The sequence below is a fragment of the Centropristis striata genome, chromosome 3 (assembly GCF_030273125.1).
Source record: "Centropristis striata isolate RG_2023a ecotype Rhode Island chromosome 3, C.striata_1.0, whole genome shotgun sequence".
In the NCBI taxonomy this organism is placed as follows: domain Eukaryota; kingdom Metazoa; phylum Chordata; class Actinopteri; order Perciformes; family Serranidae; genus Centropristis; species Centropristis striata.
In genome coordinates, this window is record NC_081519.1 from 7,436,034 (window position 1) to 7,458,105 (window position 22,072).

A 22,072-nucleotide genomic window follows, 5' to 3' on the forward strand; every position below is an offset into this window, starting at 1 on the left:
AAGAAAACCATGTTAAATGTCTAGATACCAGCTCTTAAATTAAACTCTTATCAGATATTTTTGTTGTTATCTTTATATTTGTCCAAAGAAATGTACCTTAAGTTGTACCAGGCATTAAAATTGACAAGAAAGCAAGGAGAAAACAAGGGTGGTCTAATAATATTTTCCATGACTGTAACTGTGAATAACATCCCAGTCGTGGGTTCAAATTCTTCCCCACTTTAAAAAAAAAAAAGTAGAATATCAACACTTTCTCAATCCTCGAGATTACACACAGTCAGAGGGAATGCTGTGGTACTTTGCTGTTTTCAGTATTTTCAGTCTGTCTTTGTCTGAGATTTTCGGTCTCCCAGGTGATGGGGCTGGAATTAACTGAAGTGTAATGTTGCCATGGCGTTTGTCACCCTGGGCGACTGTAAACAGGGGCTTCAGAGGAGGTGCAGTGGTGGGTGGGCACTGAGGGAGGCACGCAGGACTGCATCCAGAAACTATCAAAACCACCAATAAAGTTCATTCAGATAAATAAACCTTTTATAAACTATTAATAGCTATGCACCATTATTAAAAGGATAGTTCAGATTTTTTTTCAAAGTGGGTTCGAATAGCCTGACTATTGATAAGTACCTCATACAACCCCAGTTTAAAAAAAAATCCAAACGGTCCTGCAGGCTGTCTCTTCATTCAACAACCAATTCTAAAGAGAGAGTGGCTCTGTGCCTCTTTTCCTCCCTTTTTCTAGTCAACACATTTCATTTTAAAGTAATTCAAGTAAATAGTTTGGCACACTGGGATGCTGCTTCTTTTTTCTGCTTTAGGAATAAGAAATACTTAGGTTGGTTTAGATGCCACTTATTATACCTGTAGTCATAAACGATAGCTCAATTTGCATAGAAATAGTATAGTAGTAAATAAAAATATTTAGAAAAGCATGTTTTACTAAATATACAATTTATAACAATATAAAATACAAATGCAACAAGTCTGAAATAGAGATTATGTACAGATAGAAATATGGAAATATGCAGAGTAACAGTAACACAGTACTGACGGCTACAACTATGAGTACAGCAAAATAATAATTGTGAAAAAAAACAATAGAGTGAAGTTTAAAATCTCTGTGATCATTGTCTGCTGCTTGATCAATCGCTAACAAGCATAGGCTGACTAGACTCAAGTGTTAATTATTTACAACATTCACAGCATCTCAAGGTGCTGAGTTCATGTCACACGTTTCCAAACTTTTTCTTCCAGTGATAAGATCATCTGTTCATATTCACAATATGTCAGTCTTCTGTGTCATTAATGCCACATTGTTTTTAGTAAAACTTCCTTTTTAGAGCCATATAAACTGAAAAGACTACACCAGGGGTTTGTAGGTTAACATGATTTGACATAATATTCACACAGGTAAAATATGTAAGGAGTCTCAGGGAGTTAGAGGAGAATATTTTTCAAATACCATGAGGTAATTTATTTTGGAAACGATGCACCTTTATTCATGAATACACATCATTGTTGCATCGATTCTAGCACTGACTTAAAGCATCAGTTTCTTGAAGAATAATCACGTATTGCCCTCAGCATCTGCACTACTAAGTTTAATTCTAATGCTCTAAACATCTGCTAAAAATGACCTTATGGTGAGATAGTTTTGCCAACTGATGTTTCTAAAATCAAGAATGAATGTTCAGTTATACATTTTAAGCCAGCATTGACAAGAATTCCTTAAAGTTCTCAGAAAAATTGAATTTTCAAACAAATCTATGACAGCTGGGCAAAATCCAATTGAGGAGGAAGATGGTGTGATATGAACAGCTACTAGTGGACCTTGTTGTGTGGGTTTGTTTCCTGTTTCCAAGCTCAGCACTTCAGTCTCAAATACTAAGTTTGTTGGGGTTTACGGTACGTGTAGGTATTTTAAATCCTCAGCATGGCAGCATTGTGCAGATCTGTGAAAAAAACACCACCCCCTACTTCTTACTTTTAATTAACCACGCAGCTGGAGCAGGCGTTGCGTTTTGAGACGGGGGACGGGGATCATGATTCGCCGGAGTCACGGAGCCTGGCGCAGCAGAACGTTGACCTACGGCGGCGGCTGGATGAGGAGCAGGCGGCATATAAGCGTAAACTCACTGCGTACCAGGAGGGGCAGCAGAGGCAGGCGCAGCTGGTGCAGAAGTTGCAGGCCAAGGTATGTTTGATTTACTCTGTCTAAAGCTGAGATGTTGGTGTCGGAGATGTTACAAGTCAGTGATAGTTTTCCTGCTTCTTCAGGTTCTTCAGTACAAAAAGAGGTGTGGGGATCTGGAGCAGATGGTGCAGGATCGGTCCTCAGAGCTGGAGAAGCACAGATTGAGTGTGAGTGGTGCTTTTTCATTTAGACTCCAGGAAAGACCACATTAACCCATAAGAACCCATCGTGACACCCGTGTAACAAACACTTTAAATCTTCCAAAATCTCCCATATTCAGAACAGAAATGTGGAAAAAGTAGCTAATTTCAAAAAGCTTATTTTTGTTACTGACTGTATTTCCTGAACAAATTAAAGTCACTATTTTTATATGTATGGAGATGCAAACAAAAAGACACGTGGTTATTTGTTTTTAATTTATTATTGATTTATTATTATTATTATTATTATTATGTTACTTAAAAACATATCTGAAAAATAATTTGTTGTTAAACAGCACTATTAATGTCACAATTTTGATATATATTGTGGAGATACAAAGAAAAAGGCAAATTTGTGTCTCTGTAAGCATAAAATGTGTCGAGTTTTTTAAAATTTTAAAATAAGAAATATTATAAACATAAATACCATAAAAGCCCAATGTAACGTTTATGTCACATCACAGATCTTTGACATTTATTATGTGTTTTTGAAAAACACATAATAAATGTGTTCTATGTGGTCCACTTGGTCTGTGGTATATCCCCCATAACTTTCCTTCAAGGATAAATAGGTCTGGGTTCTTATGGGTTAAAGGAAGAGTTTGGATTTTTTGAAGCTGGGTTTCATAAGGTAATTTTCCACAGTGGGTGTATTAACTACATTAGATGGTATCAGGCACGTCCAGTTAGAGACGCAGACAGGAGGACAGTTACACAAGCTAAGCAATGTACTTCTGTGGATGAGGGGCAGCAGCAAAATGGATTTTAGCCACCAAAAAAAAATCTATATCAGTTAATGTGTATGCTATATTTAGAATACCTTCACAACTTTACCTTGCTGTCAGAATAGGTGTGTTTCCACAGAGTTCTTCTGTGGAAAGCGGCTGTGTGTTTTGGCTCCGCCCACTAGTTAGTTCACCTCGGCCTCTTTCCGTTACAGGTACTTTTGTAGCTAAGCAACGGAGTTCAAATGTGACGTAAATAGTTCTGCGACAAGTGATTATTCGCAACAATTTTCACTGTGATGTCAGTGACGTGACGCTGAAGTTTGTTTTCATTTAAGTTGTATGTACTGCATATTATATGTTGGACCCCAGAAAGAACAATAAACAATATTGTAGATATATCATACACTTCAACTACTTTACTAATAAACTGATTTAGTTTTTTAGATGGGCCGTCATAAGGTGGCTAAAATAGGTTTTGCTGCTGCTCACATCCACAGAAGTACATTACTCAGCTTCTGTGCCAGTTCTCCTGCCTGGTTCTTCAAATTTAGGGCATGCCAGCCGCCATCTACTGTACGCAGCACACTGTGTACCTCATACACTTAAAAAAAATCCCAAACTATCACTTTCACTTTCAACATGTTGGGATGTTGACTAATGCATTAATAAAACAGAAAGTGATCATTTGCCCATACTTTGTGACACATATTCAATTGAAATCATACAAAAACAACACATTTTATTTTTGTAAATATACACACTGTATACTACATTTAATGAATTTAGGTTTTATTTACATTTTACACACTGTCCCAACTGTTTTGGGTTGTAACACTTATCAAATTTTCTCATTCAGAGCCACAGTGAATCATCAAATGGTCGTCATCAAGACGAATCAAGCAGCAACCTGGAGGACGCTTTAATCCGTCTGGAGGAGGAACAGCAGAGGTGACTGATTACATGAGACGCGTCACATGTCTCTTGTCTGTTGTGCATCGAAAACCTCAGAATATAACGTTGTTTTTGCCTGACTTGCTCCGTCAACATAATTAGTTTTCCCCTCGTGTGTTTTCAGGAGCAGCAGTTTGTCTGCAGTGAACGCCATGCTGAGAGAGCAGCTGGAGCAGGCCGGTTTGGCCAATGAGGCTCTCAGTCAGGACATCCGCAGGCTCACTGCTGACTGGACGAAGGCCAGGGAGGAACTGGAACAAAAGGAGTCTGACTGGAGGAGAGAGGAGGAGGTGGGAGAGGGATGCTTTATAAAACAGTAAAATGGAGAAAAAAGGTGAAGATAATGAGTTATTTCTGTCTTTGGCTCCTCTTTCAGTCTTTCCACAGTTACTTCAGCACTGAACACAGTCGGCTGCTGATGCTGTGGCGACAAGTGGTCGGGTTTCGGAGGCATGTCTGTGAACTGAAGAGCTCCACTGAAAGGTCAACAATGTGTAAACAGTTTGACAAATGATCCAGTTTCCTGTGTTTTTATTTGTATCTTTGACGGTGCTAACATATGACCTCTGTGTCGATCTCTCCCTGACCTCAGGGACTTGTCAGATATGCGTAACGAGCTGGCTCGGGCGTCCCACTCTGCTCAGGTGTCCTGTGCAGGTCTGACTGCCACCCTGCACACCCGGGAGGGAGGAGCCGCTCTGACCCTGGAGCGGGAGAAAGCTCTGCGGGTTCAGCTGGAGCAGCAGCTGAGAGAACGAGTGTCAGAGATGATGAATCTCCAGACCAGAACAGATGCAGAGAGAAGTGAGCTCAACGTCAGGTCAGTGACTGTTTTTATCTCTCTTACAAGTACAGTACAGGCCAAAAGTTTGGACACACCTTCTCATTCAATGCGTTTTTCTTTATTTTCATGACAATTTACATTGTAGATTCTCACTGAAAGCATCAAAACTATGAATGAACACATATGGAATTATGTACTTAACAAAAAAAGTGTGAAATAACTGAAAACATGTCTTGTATTTTAGATTCCTCAAAGTAACCACCCTTTGCTTACTAGAATATAAGACATGTTTTCAGTTATTTCACACTTTTTTGTTAAGTACATAATTCCACATGTGTTCATTAATAGTTTTGATGAATTTACAATGTCAATAGTCATGAAAATAAAGGAAACGCATTGAATGAGAAGGTGTGTCCAAACTTTTGGCCTGTGCTGTATGTTATTAATTAAAAGAAGGCACCTTTAACACTTTTTTTATCATGTTGACTTTCAGGTTGTCCGATTCAGTGCGAGAGGCTGAGAAACTGAAGGGCCAAATCGAAGAGAAAGACAGAGAACTTGCCGTACTGATGAGGAGGCTTGAGGTGAGAAGACAGGCTGACAGTCATCACGATTTAAAAGCCCAACCTACACCAACACTGGTTTACAGTGACACTAATGGAATAGATTGTGGAATTAAAAGTCACAGTTCTAATTAATCAACAGTTCACATTTTAATTTAGCACGTGCAATTGAACGTGGACACTGGGTTGTCACTTTTTCCACAAAATCAAATTCAAACAGTTCCAAAGTAAAAGAGAATTTGGTTCAAACTAATTCCAACCCCAGCTCTATGCTTTTTCCTAATCACAGCAATTCCAAAAACAAATATAGTCTGTTATTGTGTTATTACTGTTATTGCGTATTATTGTATGATTTGGACAGCATGCACTCAATAAAAAGAAAGAAAAAGAGAGGAAAAGAGTGTTTGAGAGAGCTGCTGGTACCATTACAAACACACTTATTTTTTAACACACTCAAGTCAAGCAAGAGATTCTCTCCATTCTCTCCTGTGGAAACACTCACTATTCCTCCAAATGCGCAGCTTAAAGTAGTCCCTGAGAAACATTTGCCAGAAACAGATACAGCCGTTTTAGCCTAATTTACACATAAAACTACATCTTTACCCTTTTAATGGCAGCACATAATGACGTCTGTTATCCTTCCAGGTTAATATTGACCCCGTATGGTTTATCAAGCATAATAAATTAGCACCCAGCTCTGTGTTACACCTGTTTTGCGCTTCATTATGATTTTTTCGCCTCTTTGGGGGAATTTAAGACCAATAAGCCTAATTCAATTGAAATTTTACCTTGCTTTTGAATTAAGAAAATGTGATTTGACCATAGCTAATGATTTACACATGTCTTCAGTAAGAACAAATTGACTTGTGGTGTGGAACAATAGACCTAGAAGCCAGAAAGTATTGAGAGACGGACTAATGCATTGCTGCTTTTTGTCTTTTTATGGATTTGTTGACGGTAAGGAAAATCAAGAAAAACATCAGCCTTATCCTTTAAAGCGTTAATTCTTCTTAATTTCTTCATTCCTCATTTTGTTTTTTTTGTCAGGAGCAGACTGGAAACGATGAGACGGACATGCAGGTGATGAGAACTCACTCGGAGACACTGTTGGACACCCTGCGAGACATAGCTCAGGTAACAGCTACTCATCAAACATGATGATTTTATATCAGAAAGATGGGAGAGTTTCATTTTAGTTTTCTTTTGCAGACTGTTATGGCGGATGGAGAGTCGTCATCAGAGGCCGACCAGGACAACTCTGGAGCTCCGCTGCTGGCTTTAATCCGAGGCTTCTCCCCTCACCGCTCCTCCTCCTCCCCTCGCAGGTCGTCCTCCCCGTCTCGACCCTCCTCCTCGCTCGCTCCTCTCCCTGAGGCAGCGCTGTCAGCTCTGCGCTCTGCAGTCACAAACAAAACACTCCAGCTGCAGGTGACACGTCAATTCATTCATTTCATCCTGTGACAGAAACTGTCACAGGATGAAAGAAGCACATTGGGGATGCTGTGCTCTATTTTTGTTTACAGACATTTTGTCTGCTGAGGACTCAGGGATGACTAAAATAATGCAGATTTTTATAAGAACTGTTTGTTTTTATACTCATAGACTCATAGGTTACTATGATACACATGTATTAAGAAGATTTCCATAAAATTATGAACATATTTTAGACAATATTTACAGAGAAAGAGGGGACTATACTTTCTACTTCCAGCCCAGAAACAACATTTAATCAGTTGCAACATTACAGCAGTCCTCTAATCTTTAGATAGCCACAACAAGAGCAGCTGTCTGTTGATTAGCAGAGCTTAAAGAGTCTGTTCACACAAATAATAATTTGTCTAAGATTCCTCAGTCCAGATACAGAAGCAGTTAATAGAATTTAATTTACAGAACAATATACATTTAAAAAAAGCTGTCCCCATTACCCAGAGTTTTCATTTGAACTAGCAAAGAAATCATTACAAATATTCCTTCAAACAAAATTCCATGTAGCTCAATTGCATTGGTCGTAGAGGCAGGAATCTCAGCAATGGATATCTCAAACTCTGGGCAAATACCAGCAAAACTACCTGCATGGATATATTCTACTAGAGCTAAGTGACTTCACTTGTGTTGCAGGATGTTCGAGGGCGTCTGCTCTCTGCCCAGTCCTCGCTTCAACAGTTGCGCAAGCAGCTTTCAGAGACTGATTCAGCTAAAAAAGATGCCGAACAGCGAAGCCAAGCTCTGCAGAGAGAGAGGGATGCTGCTCAGAGAGAGAGGGAGACCACGCAGAGGGAAAAGGATCGTCTGAAGCAGGAGAGAGACACGCTGGCCAGGTTCACAGACACTTATGTCACCTTTTTACAGTTTGCTTCTAATCCATGAAACTATAGTGCTACAACACACTGTTCTCCTTTGCACATTATTAACATCACAGTGAGAAGGTGAGCTTGGAGAAGACCGCGCAGGAAGCTCAGAGCAGCAACCAGATCCTGCAGATGGATTGTGAGAAGCTGCAGCTGACCGTGGCGTCCACGCTGCGAGAGCGAGATCATGAGAGGGAGGAGAAGGAGGCCGCAATCCAGGAGAGAGAGCGGGCGAAGGCTGAGACTCAGAGGATGTGAGTAGGCTTATTGATGGTGATTAAGTGAATGTGATGTGGAAGGTGGTAATCCACAAAGTCTTGAGCAGCCAACACAGAGTGCATGTGCCCACAGGAAGCCATTCATGAGATCTGTTTTAGCTTTTTATTCTGAGAGATCGTCTTCATTTACAAACCCTTCCTGACATATTTAACCGACACAATCCCAAACATCCACTAGATCTGATATAAACACAGAAAATACAATTTTGAACATATCAGACAAGCAGGCTGACTCAATGTCTGGACTTCTTTCCTTTTTTTTTGTTTTACTTTAAAAAAAAAAAGAAAATGAAATACTGAGAAAATAAAATTAAATAGTGAAAACACAAATCCCTGAGCCAAAGGACTTCTATATACAGGTGCATCTCAATAAATTAGAATATCATAGAAAAGTTTATTTCCGTCAGTAATTCAATTCAAAAAGTGGAAATAACACATTAAATTGATCCATTACACACAGACTGAAACAAGATTTCTTCTTATTAAAATTATTATGGCTTAAATTTAATGAAGACCTAAAATTCAGTGTCTCAAAAAAATGTATATTACAAAAGACCAATTTTAAAAAATATGTTCAATATGGAATTGTTAGCCTTTGAAGAGTATGTCCATCTATATACACTCTATACTTGGTTTGGGCCTGGGAAAAGTTATTGAGATGTACGTGTATATGAATATATACAGATTTAGTAGCTTTATAATGCTTGTGAGTTCTGCTGTTGGTCTCATCTTCAAGCATACACTGTGTTTCACCTTTTCTGGACCCTTAGACATGAAACAATGGGCCCCTGGGCACAGACATGCAAAGGCTCCAATATCTTTACTACATAGGAGCAAGACACACAGATTTTGTGATGCTTTTGCCTCCTTTTTGCTTCCTCCATGTGGTCATTTTGCATCCCTACATTGATATCTCGATGTCTCTTTGAATGACATTTTGCAGGAGAGAGACAGTGAGGCCCCTGGGTCTGTGCCCATTAAGACGAATTTGCAAATGCTTAGTGTGTCTGGATAGACCTACAGCCAATTGGAGCAATGAGGCATGTTAAGTAGTGCTGTGTGACACATGCAAGTTGGCCTGGTCACGAACTCTCTTAAATTGAGCTAAACCGTTGCTAAAATGTATCTCGTCCAATACGAGATAAGCGGGTGATTGCAGGTGAGGGCCAGGCCGGGTTAAAGCTTGTCTGAGTGGGAGAGTGATCAGCAGATCTGCCAGAGCAAATAAAACATGAGCTCGGCAGATTCGACTGGTTTTCAGCTAATGCCCAGTAGTCCTGTTCATTAATCCAGCCATGCCCTCAAAGAGTACTCGTCTGTGCACACCATAAGCTTAACACACTAACGCACATACACACACGCACACACACACACACTCACAGCCTTTCATTACTACCCCTGAGATGTATTGTATGCATATTGTTTTGCAACAGGCAGAAGCAGTGGGATCAGAGTGAGAATCGAGCCTCGGCTCAGCGTGGAGAGCTGTCTGCAGTGAGGGAGACTCACCAGCAGGGGGAGGTTGAGCGGCAGCTGCTGGAGCGAGAGAAAGCCCAACTCTCTGAAGCGCTGGCCCGGGTATAAATATTAAACTTGTGTTTATTTTTGCATATTTAATATTCTGTGTGGCCTTTGTATTATGACCCTCATTGTCCCTGCAGGCTGAAGGCAGTAACGCAGAGCTCTCTCTGCTGCTCAACAAGCTGCACTCTGAGGATGCGGCTCTCAGGGACTCTCTGGCCAAGATGGGAAGCATGAATGAGGGACTGGCCCAGGACAAAACTGACCTGAACAGCTACATTCTCCAGGTGAGATCGCTTCAGGAATGTGTTTTAACTCTTAAAAGGTTCAGAAGGTTGAAATTAACAAGTCCGTATAACGTGTTATAACCTGCAGTCAGAGCTTTGCCAGGAAACAATACTTCCCTTTTCTCTCTCCATGTATCCCTGTATTGCGTGCCCTGTAGTCTCACTGCAGCGTGTTGAACAAACAGGGATAAGGGCCCATTCATGATGAAAAAAAGAGACAAAAGCAGTTTGTGAAGAATGAGAACAGAGAGTTTAAGTGAAGTGTATTAATACATCTCACCCTTCTGTGTTTCTCAGCTGGAGGAAGAGAAGACCCTCCTGCAGTCTCAGAAACGAGAGGCGGAGCAAGAGAAATTGACCATCAGAGATGAGCTGGTCCGGTTGGAGCAGGACCGGCTGGAGCTGGACTCTGCCCGCATCACGCTGCACCAGTCACTGCAGGACTCCGAGCTAAGCCGGGTGGGGATGGAGGCAGAGCTCCAGAGTCTCAGGGCTGACAGATTTAAGCTGCAGGAGAAAGTCACCCAGGTACATAACAGATTATATGACATCATCACATAACCATTAAGTCCAACCTAAAAACACCTAAACAAAAGCTTTGGTGAGGTGATGTGACCTCATTTACAGTGTAAACTGATTACATGGATCATAAAGCTTGGGACAGAATCACTCAGTCTCTACCACTCTGTATTACAGTGTTCATTTGAAGTCTTTTCGTGAATTTAAAACAGGGAAAACAATTAAAACTTCAACCTTTCCTCCCATGATACTTTGAGCTGTGGTAACACATCTGTGTTTTCAAACTATAAAACCAGTTCAGCATTGATAATGTAAAGTTTATTTTCGGGCCTGTTAAAAATTTAGAAATGCACTGAAACCACTGCCAAGCTGTGGCCTCATAGCCAACTTGTCCTCATGACATTACTGTAAATGACATAATGTTCTCATGGGTTCTTTCCTTGAAAGTTCGGAGAAGTTGAGGAACTGAATCAAGGCCCTGAATGCCCCAAAAATAGTCAATTAGACATGGGTTATTAAAAGTGCTTGAATTTATGTATTTTGTGTAGAAATAGAAAATAAAGTTATTTTGATATCCCCCCATTTCACGCGCCACATGCCTTTAGAAAGTGTGACAGTTGTGCGTGCATGTAACTCAAAGCACAGCTGAGAATTGTTCACACATTCAAGCCTCTCTTTCTAAACATTATCTGTGAACTTCTGGTAAGCTGCTAGTTGTCATTATAGGTATTCTCACTGTTGTAACAGCAATAAACCTTGATCTGTGTCTCAAACTATGCTGTGTTAGGTTCTTAAATGGAAGGATTGAGGCCTGGAAAACATGGAACCCTGTTTTTTAAATTCTAGCCCAATTATACTTTGAACAACAGTAATCTACACACACTGCATACAATACTGTACTGTATTAAAATGCATTTGAATTGCACACAGTACAGTCATTTAATTTGGACAGTCATTTGAAAAGTGAGGCAGTTGTAGTTGCAGCGGTTTCAAAACAATCAATACAATTCTGTAAAAAGTGAGTCTGTCCTTTTCATTACTTTATATTCATGTAATAAACATAAAATCTCCAATTAGATGGTAACATGTATTAGACATAAAGGTAAAAAAAATGTTTAATTTGTAATCTTATAATGATCGTTTGACTCGGACAGATGTGATCACTATAAGAAGTTTCCATTGTACGTCTTATGGTGTTGGTACAATGGTGCTTTATAGATGTTAATTTGATTGATTTTTATTGTTCCCTGCCCTTCACATTGTTTTTATTTTTTGGCTTTTGTTGACAGCTTTGTGGCGAGGTGACCTCTCTGGGATCCGAGTTGAGTCTTGTCAGAGGAGAGGGTCAGAGGAACGAGGTGGCTCTAGAAGAAGTCGGTCGCAGTCGGTCAGAACTGGCTCGAGACAAAGCGGCGCTAGTGGTGCAGCTGACGGCGTCCGAGAGAGAAAACACAGTTCTGTCAGAGGAACTGGCCGCCTTCAGGTGTGTGTTGTTGTTCATCAATGACACACGAGTGTTTGAGTGTGTGTGTGTTTGTTTAACTTGTGTTTATCATGGCGCAGGTCGGAGCGGGAGTCTCTGGAAACCAGTCTGTTCGAGGTGCAGCAGCAGCTCGTTCAGGCAGAGTCTCGCAGGGAGCAGCTGGACGCGGAAAACCAAAACCTTCGAGTCCGCTGTGAGACTGCAGCAGGTGAGTGACAGAATATGTAGAAGAAAAGAAAGGATTTGGGGTCAAAATTAAACACAAATAAGCCTCTTTTAGAGCTAATGTGAAGATGTTTGGTATGATGGGAGAGAAGGTTGGTCAGTAATGTAACTGAGTGAGATCTTAATAGTTGAGTCCTGTGTTTCTTCCTTCTGGATGTTTTCCTGGATGGATTTCCAGCTGAACTGAGGCGTGTACGCTCGGATGAGGAGAATGTGTTGGCCCAGGCTGAGAGGGAGAAACAGGCTCTGACTCAGACTCTAAATGCTGCACAGCTGGAGGCCCAGCAGGCTTTACGCAAGTCCATCTCCGAACATCAGGAGGAGGTGGAGACGCTGGTCTCAGAGAAGGTCAGAAGGTTCAGCGGTTCAGTGTCACTCAGAGCACTCTCCGGAGACGTATTCTTACTTTTTTAGAAACCTCTGATGACTCTTTGATCCGTGTTTGTGCTCCTGGCTGCTCTGTTTCACAGGAAGTGGTGCGGCACAGCCTGCTGATGGAGCATGAGGTGGCTGTGAGGAGGCTCCGGCAGGAGGCGGAGGATCAGCTCCACAGAGCAGAGAGAGAAAGAGAGGAGCTGCAGGAGGAACTAAGGAGTCTTCAGCATGACAGAGACCAGAGCCTGCTGCAGGCTGAGACTGAGAAACAACAGGTCTGATCTCAGTTCAAGCCTCTGAGACAAATTCTCTTTATAATTATAATTATAATTTAACCATATTATTGGTATTCAGTACAGAGACAGTGCGGCTCAGCTCTGGTACATGTGTTGTACGTTTCTCCTCTATGATAACCAGACCTCGTTTCTCTTCTCAGGCTCTCTCTCTGAAGGAGGCAGAGAAAACAGTTTTGTCCGACAGGGTGTCCACGCTGCAGGCCGAGCTGTCGGCTGCGGCCCTGGAGGCCGAGCGGATGTCAAGAGAAGCAGCTCATTACAAAGAGCAGGAACAGGTGATGTGACTTCCTATCTGAATCCATCTTCTGTTGCTGCACTATCACCTGTCTTCTCTAACACAAACATACAGTCAGAAAAAATGATTAGACCATTGTTTTCTTTAATTTCTTGTTCATTTTAATGCCTGGTACAACTAAAGGTACATTTGTTTGGACAAATATAATGATAACAACAAAAATAGGTAATACGAGTTTAATTTAAGAGCTGATATCTAGACATTTTTCATGGGTTTTTTTAATAACGATTTTGGTTATTCTCAAGAAAACCATGGAAAATGGCTAGATATCAGAAATTGACGAAAACAATGGTCTAATATTTTTTTCTATGACTGTATATGGAAGATTTACTGTATTGACTTTTTGTTAAAATGTTGTTTTTATACAGATCAGAGTCGTGGCTTTGACCAGCGAGCTGCTGGAGCTTCGCTCTCAGCTGGAAGATGCAGTTTCTGTTCATGAAAGGGAACTCCAGAGTTTACAGAAGACGAGTGCTGACCTTCAGTCCCGCGCTGATGTTGCTCTTAAAGAGGTACAAAGTGATGCATACAAATCAGAGCACATACCTCCACCAAGTCTGCACATTCCTTCATTTGTTACTTTAATAACAGAAAACATCATTTTTAATGCATTTTTAAATCAACATAAGCATAGTGACAAATGTTGGATCCAAATGTAGTATTATAGTCATTACAGCAGGTGCAGTACATCATGAATAAACTAGAAATACTGAAGAATAATCTACATTTTTTGCAGGTGAAACATTTGAGTGACTTCATGTACTGAAACAGTTGAAATACACTGAAAGCAGCAGAGGTGGCATTACAAATGCCTTGCCACCTCAGCTGCCAGCCCAGTTTTTAATCAAAGATACGGTAATATGAAAAGTACAAGATATCTAATACTCAAACTGGGAAATGTTTGGTTTTTGTTAAGATATACACCTATATTTATATTTGGAATTTGATGCATTCGGTTTTTATTTACGATTTACACAGCGTCCCAACTTTTTAAAATCTTGTTGCCTCAGATGCAACAAGGCCAAACCTTCCACTGAATGTTAGTGAGAAACAAAGATGAGAATGCAAATAGAAAACAGACCTTTCTGGTGGTTGTTATGAGATAATTCACCACATTTTGAGTCTGTTCAATGCATAACTGTACCACACCTGGCTGTCGCCCCACAGCTGGACCAGTGCAGAGCTTCTCTCTCAGCCAGCGAGGAGGCTCGAGACCAGCTGCGGCGGGACCTGTTGGACAGTGAGCGACGTCTCAGCCAAACTCAGGACGCAACAGAAAACAACAGAAGAGAGGGGATGGAGCTGCGGCGCAGCCTGGGTGACGTCACCAAAGAGAGAGACACTCTGAGCCAGTCCAACACTCAGCTGAGAGAAACTCTGCGAAGTGCCGAAACAGAGAGAATCAGGTAAACACAAAAGAATCAGTTCACAGCAAGGTTATAATAGTTTTGGATTTTTCTTTAGTTTTAGTTTTAATTTCGTTGTGAATTTTTTTTTTCAAATTCAGTTAGTTTTATTTCGTTTTTAGAGTGAGCTTTTTAGTTTTAGTTCAGTTCTTATTTTTTGAAAATGCTTAGTTTTAGTTTAGTTTTTATTAGTTTTAGTGTTAGTTTTAGTTTTTTTTAATGGGCTGTATGTTGGGTGACAGATTCAAAGAGGTCATAACATTTTTTGCCTTTATTTCCTTTGGTTTATCCATCTTAGCCCCAATAAGGTTATTGACTCTTACAGTTCTAGGTGATTTTAATTTTGGTTCTAGTGTAGACATCCAAGTCTCAGTAAACATATTTACCATGTGTTGCATGTTAAAATAGAAACACTGAATTATGAATGGAAAAAATTGACAAAAAAACGAAAATTAAGGACATTTTCACTATAATTTTAGTTAGTTTTAGTTAGTTTTGTAACCACAAAAAACAGTTTCAGTTAGTTATCGTTTTTTTAAAAACGATAACTTTTTATTTTTATGTCAGTTAACGAAAATGTTTTTTCAATTCTAGTTTTCGTTATTTCGTTAGTTTTCGTTAACTATAATAACCTTGGTTCACAGAAATGCAAACTTCAGAGTAAGACAATTTCACTGAGTGTGTTCATGTTGGGTTTTCAGCGTGAAACGACAGTGTGAGGAGAAGGAGCAGAGGCTGGCTGTTCTGGAGGAGAATCTCTCGTCCAATCAGAAGGAGGTGACGGAGCTGCGGAGCTGCCTGAGAGAAGTTGAAAGGTCAAGACTCGAAGCTCGGCGAGAACTCCAGGAGCTCCGCAGACAGGTCGAACATACCTTCACACCTCTGAGATTATAAAGGAGCTTTGTTTATCTAGACTTCAGGTTTGTGAGTGTGTTGTGACTATGAGCTGTTGTCGTCTCCAGCTGAAGGTTCTGGATGGAGAGAAGGAGCAGAGAGGGATGGAGGTGGCCGAGCTGCAGACTCGCCTCGCGCTGGAGGAGCAAAGAGAGGAGGAGAGAGGGAAAGAGGTTTTCACCTTCAAACAGAAGTTAACGGAGTCTGAAACAGCTCGAGACTCCCTCAAGAAAGAGGTGAGGGGGGCGTCCCGGTGGCTCACACTGGTAGAATGTTACCACTAAGGCTGAGTCCTTGCTGCGGCGGGGCCGGGTTCGAATCCGGCCTGAGCTCCCTTTGCCGCATGTCCTTCCCTCTATCACCCCCTTTCACTCTCATCACTTTCAATAAAAAGCATAAAAATGCCCCAAAAAAAATAATCTAAAAAAAAAGAAAAAAGAAAGAGGTGAGGACTGAGGAGAGTGAAAAGATTATTTGGTTACTTGCTGTCTTGCACTGTCTGAACTTTTTCTTCCACTGCAGCTCTCTGCAACTCAGAGGCGTCTGCTGGAGTCCGAGTCGGGCTGGCGGGGCTGTGAGAGAGAACTGACCGCTCAGCTGCAGGAGGCGCGCGGCTGCGAGAAGAAGCTGCAGGATGAAGCCAAGAACCTGGCCCTGCGCACTCAGGCGGCTCAGGACTCTGCCGCTCAGTCCAGCCTGCAGCTCAGCGAGGCCCAGGGCCGACTCGCCGCCACGGAGGCGGAGCTGACCCGGGCCGAGGCCGGTAGGAGGGACCTGGAGTTTCGTCTGAGCAGCCTCCAGTCAGCGCTGACTCGGACCCTGGGCATCGGAGCAGGCGGCAGGGGAGGCAGGGGGAGGAGCCCGGGGGGGAGCTCCACATCACCAGGCAGTATGTCACGCCACCACAGCATCTCTCCCTTGCGCTCCTCGCTGTCGCCTCCTAAAGGTGAGAATGAGACATGCAGCAGGATTTAGACATTAACCCATTGACGCCTAAAACTTCCTGTAAAACCTCTGGGCGATTTTAAAATAAGCCCCTAAAACCTGAAGTTTTTCTGGAAATTCAAGAGAAGTGTCAACGCTTCTACTAAATAATAGATTTTTCAGCCTCTGTAGCAGATAGAAATGAAACTCAAAAAGTATTTGAGAGCTTATACAAATATTACAAAACGACGTATCCGCTTTCCAGGCTTCAATGGGTTAAGGAGGACATATTATGCTCATTTTCAGGTTGATACTAAAAAAACACCTTTTACCTGAATTCACCCTGAAACACTCAGATTTAGCGCCTGTCTCTAAGAACTTTCAACATTTATTTGTGTTTTTTATAGAATTTCGTGTTAGCACCCCTGACAATACTTTGGGCTCAGCGTCCCCTGAGAGAGGGGACACGCCGCTGCCTCTCTCTCAGCCTGAGCTGGACCCCGACTCACTGCGACGTGATCTGAGAGACTTCCTCCAGGAGCTGCGTGAGGCACAGAGAGAGAGGGTAACGGAAATGCACAGCATTTAGAAACACACGCACACACAAAAGGTAAATTAATTAATGGATATTTTTTCAGTTTGCATGGTTCAAGTCTGTGTTTATTGCTGATTTTGAAGGATGATGCTCTGTGCCAGCTGGGGGCCCTGCAGCGGCAGCAGGAGGAGCTGAAGGGGGAACGAGACTGCGCTCTGACTCGCCTCACTCACCTACAGAACACCTTACAGGAATACCAAGAAGGTAAAACGCTTGACATTTGTCCCATGCATGAGCAGATTATCAGACAATAGCTCCCTGCACACAAACATGCAAAACATCTAACAATCTCTCTTATATAGCAGCACGAGACACAGACGTTATAGTAGTTTAGCCTTCTTTTGTTGTTGTTTTTGTGTCTTTGTGATAATTTTGTGTCTTTTTGCAGCTATTTTGCATCTTTGTAGTCTGTTGTGTCTCCTTGTAGTCATTGTATGTGTCATTTGAGTGTCTTTGTGTCCTTGTAAGTCTCTTTAGTGCCTCTTATGTCTCTTTGCAGCTGTTTTGCAATAAAAATGTAATTGTTTTGGAGTCTCTTTAGTCTTTTGTGTCTCTTTGTAGTCATTTTATGTTTCTTTGTGGTTGTTTTAGCCCCTTTTCATCATTGATGTAAGTCTCTTTCTTGCATCTTGTGTCTCTTTGCAGCTGTTTTGCACTCTGTAATTTTAGTTCTCTTTGTAGTCAATTTGTGTCTCTTTGTAGCCATTTTTTGGTTCTTTGTAGTCATTTTAAGTCTCTTCCTGCTTGGTGTGTGCCTCTTTGAGTTTGTGGGGCTGGGGGGGTCTTGACCCCTCACTCTGCCTGGTGGGCCCATTCAGAAATCCATCCATGAACCCATGTAGTTTCAGAAGAAAACCCCAAAAGACGAGATGAACATGAATATTTGTTCCTGTGTGTGTGATTGCAGGGAAGCGTGGAGTGGACGAGCGTCTGACCACCACGCAGATTCTGCTCCAGCAGCAGGAGGAGGTGGTGCGCAGAGGAGACAGAGAGAGGAGAGCGCTCACCGACCGGGTGAAGGATTTGGAGCGAGCGCTGCAGACCTCTGAGATGGATAAAAAACACACACAGGTGCACACACGTTGGTGTACTAATGTGCACGTACATAAACACCATGATTTTGTTCCGTCGCTTGCGCAGCACTGATCTGCCGTGATCACCATATGGCAGCACTCAACAGTGGGACAATATGTAACAACAACAGATGCCACACACACAGTGTCACACCTCATGGTGTCAGCTCTCCACATGTCTGTTTTTAATGCCAGCACCTTTTAAAATAATTCACCATCTGGACAACAGGAGGAGCAGGGACAGAGTGAGAGTGAGGAAAAAGCAGCACAAATAGACAAAACTCTGTGTGGGGGTGCTACTGAGAGAAATTTATATTTACTACATTTTTGAAAAGTCTACGGAGGATTTATGAAGAGATGAGTATAGTTGAAGCTTAGCTACAGCTGTGGATCATCTGTGTGTGCTGGGCTAACAGTGTTTTGGACCGTCTGTGCATGCCTCTGTAATCTGGGTCTCAAACGCAGGTCTCCATTATAAAACAAATAATTTTGTTCCACCAACTGCCCTTTCAATGCTTGGCCTTATCTCTGTGGTCCTTCCATCTCTGCAGGATCAGTTGAATAAGCAGCGTGCTGCTGAGATGCGTCTGGAGGCGGAGAGGAGGCGTCTGCGGGAGGCGCTGGAGGCAGCTGAAGCCCGGGCCACCAGGGTGGAGCTGGGGAGGCGCAGTCTGGAGGGGGAGCTGCAGAGAATCAAACTGAGTGTGGGAGACCGGGAGGCTGACAGCCAGGCGTCCCAGGAGCGCCACGACTCTCTACTGAAACAGGTCCGGTTATTATTATGTATTGTTTTGTTATTTTTATTATTTTATTATTGCATAAAGAAATGTACGAAGGAAATAATATGAAAATAAAAACTAAATAATAATAATAATAATAATAATAATAATAATGATAATAATAATAATAATAATGATAATTAAGCATATTTAAATAATAATAATAAATATATAAATACATGTTACATTAAAAAAAACGAATAACTACAATTAAAAATACATAAAAATTAATTAATTAATGAATTAATTAATACAAGAATATATAAAAACATAATTAAAAAATTATAAATGCTCAAATTAATAAGAATAGAAAATAAAGTAATTTACAAAAGTAAATAAATAAAGAAGCAAATCAAAAGAAATATATACATTTTAGTCACATCTGTCTACATGCCTACATTTAAAAAAATATATTTTTGGTACATTTAATGACATATTAATTAATCTATGGAGTTATTTATTTGAGTATTTATCTATTTTTGATTTTGGGAGTTTCTGTCCTCTATACAGGGCAGCTAAACATGCAACAATTTCAAATATGAATATAATTCCAATAACAACTGATTAGTGAATGAATATTTACTTATTTCAAGGAACAACACGTGCCAGTGTCAACATGCTGATGTTAAGCAGGTATAAACTTCACCATGTTAGTTTTGCAAGTTACGATAGATACATGTGCAAACCATGTTTGTTGGTTTGCTGATGGGATAAAACTGCATGAATTGGATCTGTACAAACTGCAGGTGGCAGAAGGAGAAGCCCGCGTGTCTCTGCTGCAGAGAGAGGTGGAGAGGCTGAGCCAGGCTCTGCTCAAAGCTCAGGAAAGTGAATCTTTACTCAAGGAGAAGACCTCTTCCCTCAAAAAGAGCCTCCAGGAGGCAGCTACTTCTCACAGCAGCACACACAGTCGTCTGATCACTCTGCAGAAGACGCTGAGTGTGGCCGAACAGGACAAAAAGCTTCTACAGGTGAGGCAGAGGTGTTAAAAAAAGGTCAAGAATAATGTGGATGAAAACCAAACAGTGTTGTGATGATTTTCTTGTACCGATAAGGAACAAATGGATGAAGCCCGGGTGTCATTACTGGAGGGGAAAAGGAATATGGTCACCCTCACTGAGCGCGTGCAAAGCCTGCAGAGTGAGCTGGACCAGAGCGAGCTGAGGCGAGAGGAGGTGGAGGCTGAGCTCAACAACACTCAGGAAGTGAGAAAGATAAAAAGTATCTTAATACTTAACATTTGATACATTAACAATCTTTATGTGTCATCATGATCTCTGTCTTTTCTCCTTTAGTCTCTGCGTCAGCGCTCGGCCAGCCTCACAGAGACTCAGCGCGTCGCCCAGTCAGCTCAGGTAGAGCGCACTGCTGTCGAGGAGCGACTGCGTGGGCTGCAGCGAGCGGTCGCCATGCTGGAGACGGAGAAAAAGGACGCTGAGAGACAGGCTGTGAGGCTGGAGAAAGACAAAGATGCACTGAGGAACACACTGGATAAGGTCAGCACTGTCACTGTGAATGACACAAAGAGCCATTCATGATTTCAAAGTTCATGTTTATCATGGAAACATGTTGGCTGGACCCCGTTAGGTCACAGCGAGCAACGCCTCATGGTCGACATCAGGTCAAAGAGAAACAGAGTCAGAGAGCTGCAGAACATGACTCGTTCAATAGTCAAATGATGGCTTCACAAAATGTTGTTTTTGTACACAAGATCGGAGTTGGGAGGGAAAGTTAAATGATGGGTACATTTCTTCTTTTTCCCCTGCTAAAAGGTTTTTTTAAGGAGTTTTTCTCTGGCCGATGTGAGGGTCTAAGGACAGAGGATGTCGTACCATGTACAGTCTGTGAAGCCCTTTGAGGCAAATCTGTGATTTGTGATTTTGGGCTATATAAATAAAATTGATTTGATTTGATTTACTTGTTACCTGATAAAAAATGTAATCAGTAACCTAATCAATTGTCACAATATTAAGTAACATAACTTGATTACTGTCCATTATTTTTCCTCGACGCAGTCTTTTGTTGTTCTTCTTTTCTGCTTTAAACACAAAATAATGGCAAAATTTCCAACCAGTGAAAGCAATTCTTTCAATAACGTTACAGGCCGTGACTATTTATTGGCAACTGTTAGCGATAGGGGGCTACATGGTGGTGTAGTGGTTAGCACTCTTGCCTCTTGCCGGTTTGACTCCAGCCTGCAGCTCTTCTGTGTGAAGTTTGCATGTTCTCCCTGTGTCAGCGTGGGTTCTCTTCGGGTACTCCGGCTTCCTCCAACAGTCCAAAAACATGCAGTTCGGTTCAATTGGTGACTCTAAATTGTCAAGGTGAATGACAGCGTGTTATAATGGGTGCATGTGCATAGTCATGCTTTCTTTATTTAAAGATATGTTTTCTTCTGTACCTTTAAGAGTTATCTTTTTTGTATCCTCTGAGTGCAACATTGACCAACAAAAACATGGTCTAAAGTCAATGGTGCAGTATTTTCCCGCTATTAAAGCAGCGCTCCACCTCCTTAGATAAATTGATACATTTATCATGTGCACTCAGAAGAAGTTAATGGGGAAGAGGTTTGGGAGACGGTGGAGGCAGAGGGTTCACTCACTTTCCCAATATGGCAAATTCCCCATTTGGCAATCCTCCTATTGGAAATGGGAGATGACACTCTCATTGGTTCATGGAATGCCCAAAACAATCCTTTGACTGAATAAAAGATTAAATACAACCCCTTTTCCTTTGTGTCATACTTTGCGCTCAGATTATGCACCATTTAATTAGTAAAAGTGGAGTTGCAGACGACCTAAATGCACCTTAGACCATGTGCTATAGACGGTTAAAAATGGCCTGCAGTTCTTTTTACATTACATTCCTTCTTCATCAGGTTGAACGTCAGAAGCTGAAGACGGAGGAAGGCAGCATGCGTCTGTCTGCAGAGAGAAGCCGCTTGGATCGCTCTCTGAACACCACTGAACAGGAGCTGCAGGAAGCTCAGCAGCAGATCCTGATGTTGCAGGTGAGGAGCAGCCACACTGACACTGACTTCTTTCATTATTAAAATTAAAGACACAAACCTTGTAGGATAAATCCGTAGATAAATCTACACTAAAAATATATGTAACATGAGCATGACCTGGAACAAGGTAAAATATCAGTTTTATGGGAAAGGAAAACTTCTTGGACAAGTCAGCATAGCATATCCAAAGCGGATGCTCTGGTTGATACGATAACATTAGAATAGGAACTCAATCTCCCAAGTGTACTCTTATATCAAGTGTTTGTCATAACAGGTCATAACAGGAAATTACAGGACATTAACCCATTGAAGCCTGGAAAGCGGATACGTCGTTTTGTAGTATTTGT

General features: G+C 41.5%; 1 protein-coding gene across 2 annotated transcripts in view; it reads left to right on the plus strand.

Annotated features, from left to right (window-relative positions):
• LOC131968516 (rootletin-like) overlaps positions 1 to 22,072 on the plus strand; it is a 33,203-nt gene that overhangs the window by 4,267 nt on the left and 6,864 nt on the right. For both annotated transcript variants that reach the window (XM_059329433.1, XM_059329432.1), the window contains 32 exons: positions 2,000 to 2,191; positions 2,275 to 2,358; positions 3,976 to 4,067; positions 4,195 to 4,360; positions 4,447 to 4,553; positions 4,663 to 4,890; positions 5,348 to 5,438; positions 6,465 to 6,551; positions 6,627 to 6,845; positions 7,536 to 7,735; positions 7,837 to 8,019; positions 9,477 to 9,621; positions 9,705 to 9,851; positions 10,149 to 10,379; positions 11,660 to 11,853; positions 11,934 to 12,061; positions 12,257 to 12,426; positions 12,549 to 12,728; positions 12,890 to 13,024; positions 13,413 to 13,556; positions 14,212 to 14,450; positions 15,152 to 15,311; positions 15,413 to 15,580; positions 15,867 to 16,290; positions 16,676 to 16,833; positions 16,947 to 17,067; positions 17,771 to 17,934; positions 18,488 to 18,703; positions 19,462 to 19,686; positions 19,771 to 19,920; positions 20,011 to 20,211; positions 21,594 to 21,725. In XM_059329433.1, coding sequence (XP_059185416.1) covers positions 2,000 to 2,191; positions 2,275 to 2,358; positions 3,976 to 4,067; positions 4,195 to 4,360; positions 4,447 to 4,553; positions 4,663 to 4,890; positions 5,348 to 5,438; positions 6,465 to 6,551; positions 6,627 to 6,845; positions 7,536 to 7,735; positions 7,837 to 8,019; positions 9,477 to 9,621; positions 9,705 to 9,851; positions 10,149 to 10,379; positions 11,660 to 11,853; positions 11,934 to 12,061; positions 12,257 to 12,426; positions 12,549 to 12,728; positions 12,890 to 13,024; positions 13,413 to 13,556; positions 14,212 to 14,450; positions 15,152 to 15,311; positions 15,413 to 15,580; positions 15,867 to 16,290; positions 16,676 to 16,833; positions 16,947 to 17,067; positions 17,771 to 17,934; positions 18,488 to 18,703; positions 19,462 to 19,686; positions 19,771 to 19,920; positions 20,011 to 20,211; positions 21,594 to 21,725 — 5,481 coding nt within the window. The remainder of the gene's footprint in view (positions 1 to 1,999; positions 2,192 to 2,274; positions 2,359 to 3,975; positions 4,068 to 4,194; positions 4,361 to 4,446; positions 4,554 to 4,662; positions 4,891 to 5,347; positions 5,439 to 6,464; positions 6,552 to 6,626; positions 6,846 to 7,535; positions 7,736 to 7,836; positions 8,020 to 9,476; positions 9,622 to 9,704; positions 9,852 to 10,148; positions 10,380 to 11,659; positions 11,854 to 11,933; positions 12,062 to 12,256; positions 12,427 to 12,548; positions 12,729 to 12,889; positions 13,025 to 13,412; positions 13,557 to 14,211; positions 14,451 to 15,151; positions 15,312 to 15,412; positions 15,581 to 15,866; positions 16,291 to 16,675; positions 16,834 to 16,946; positions 17,068 to 17,770; positions 17,935 to 18,487; positions 18,704 to 19,461; positions 19,687 to 19,770; positions 19,921 to 20,010; positions 20,212 to 21,593; positions 21,726 to 22,072) is intronic.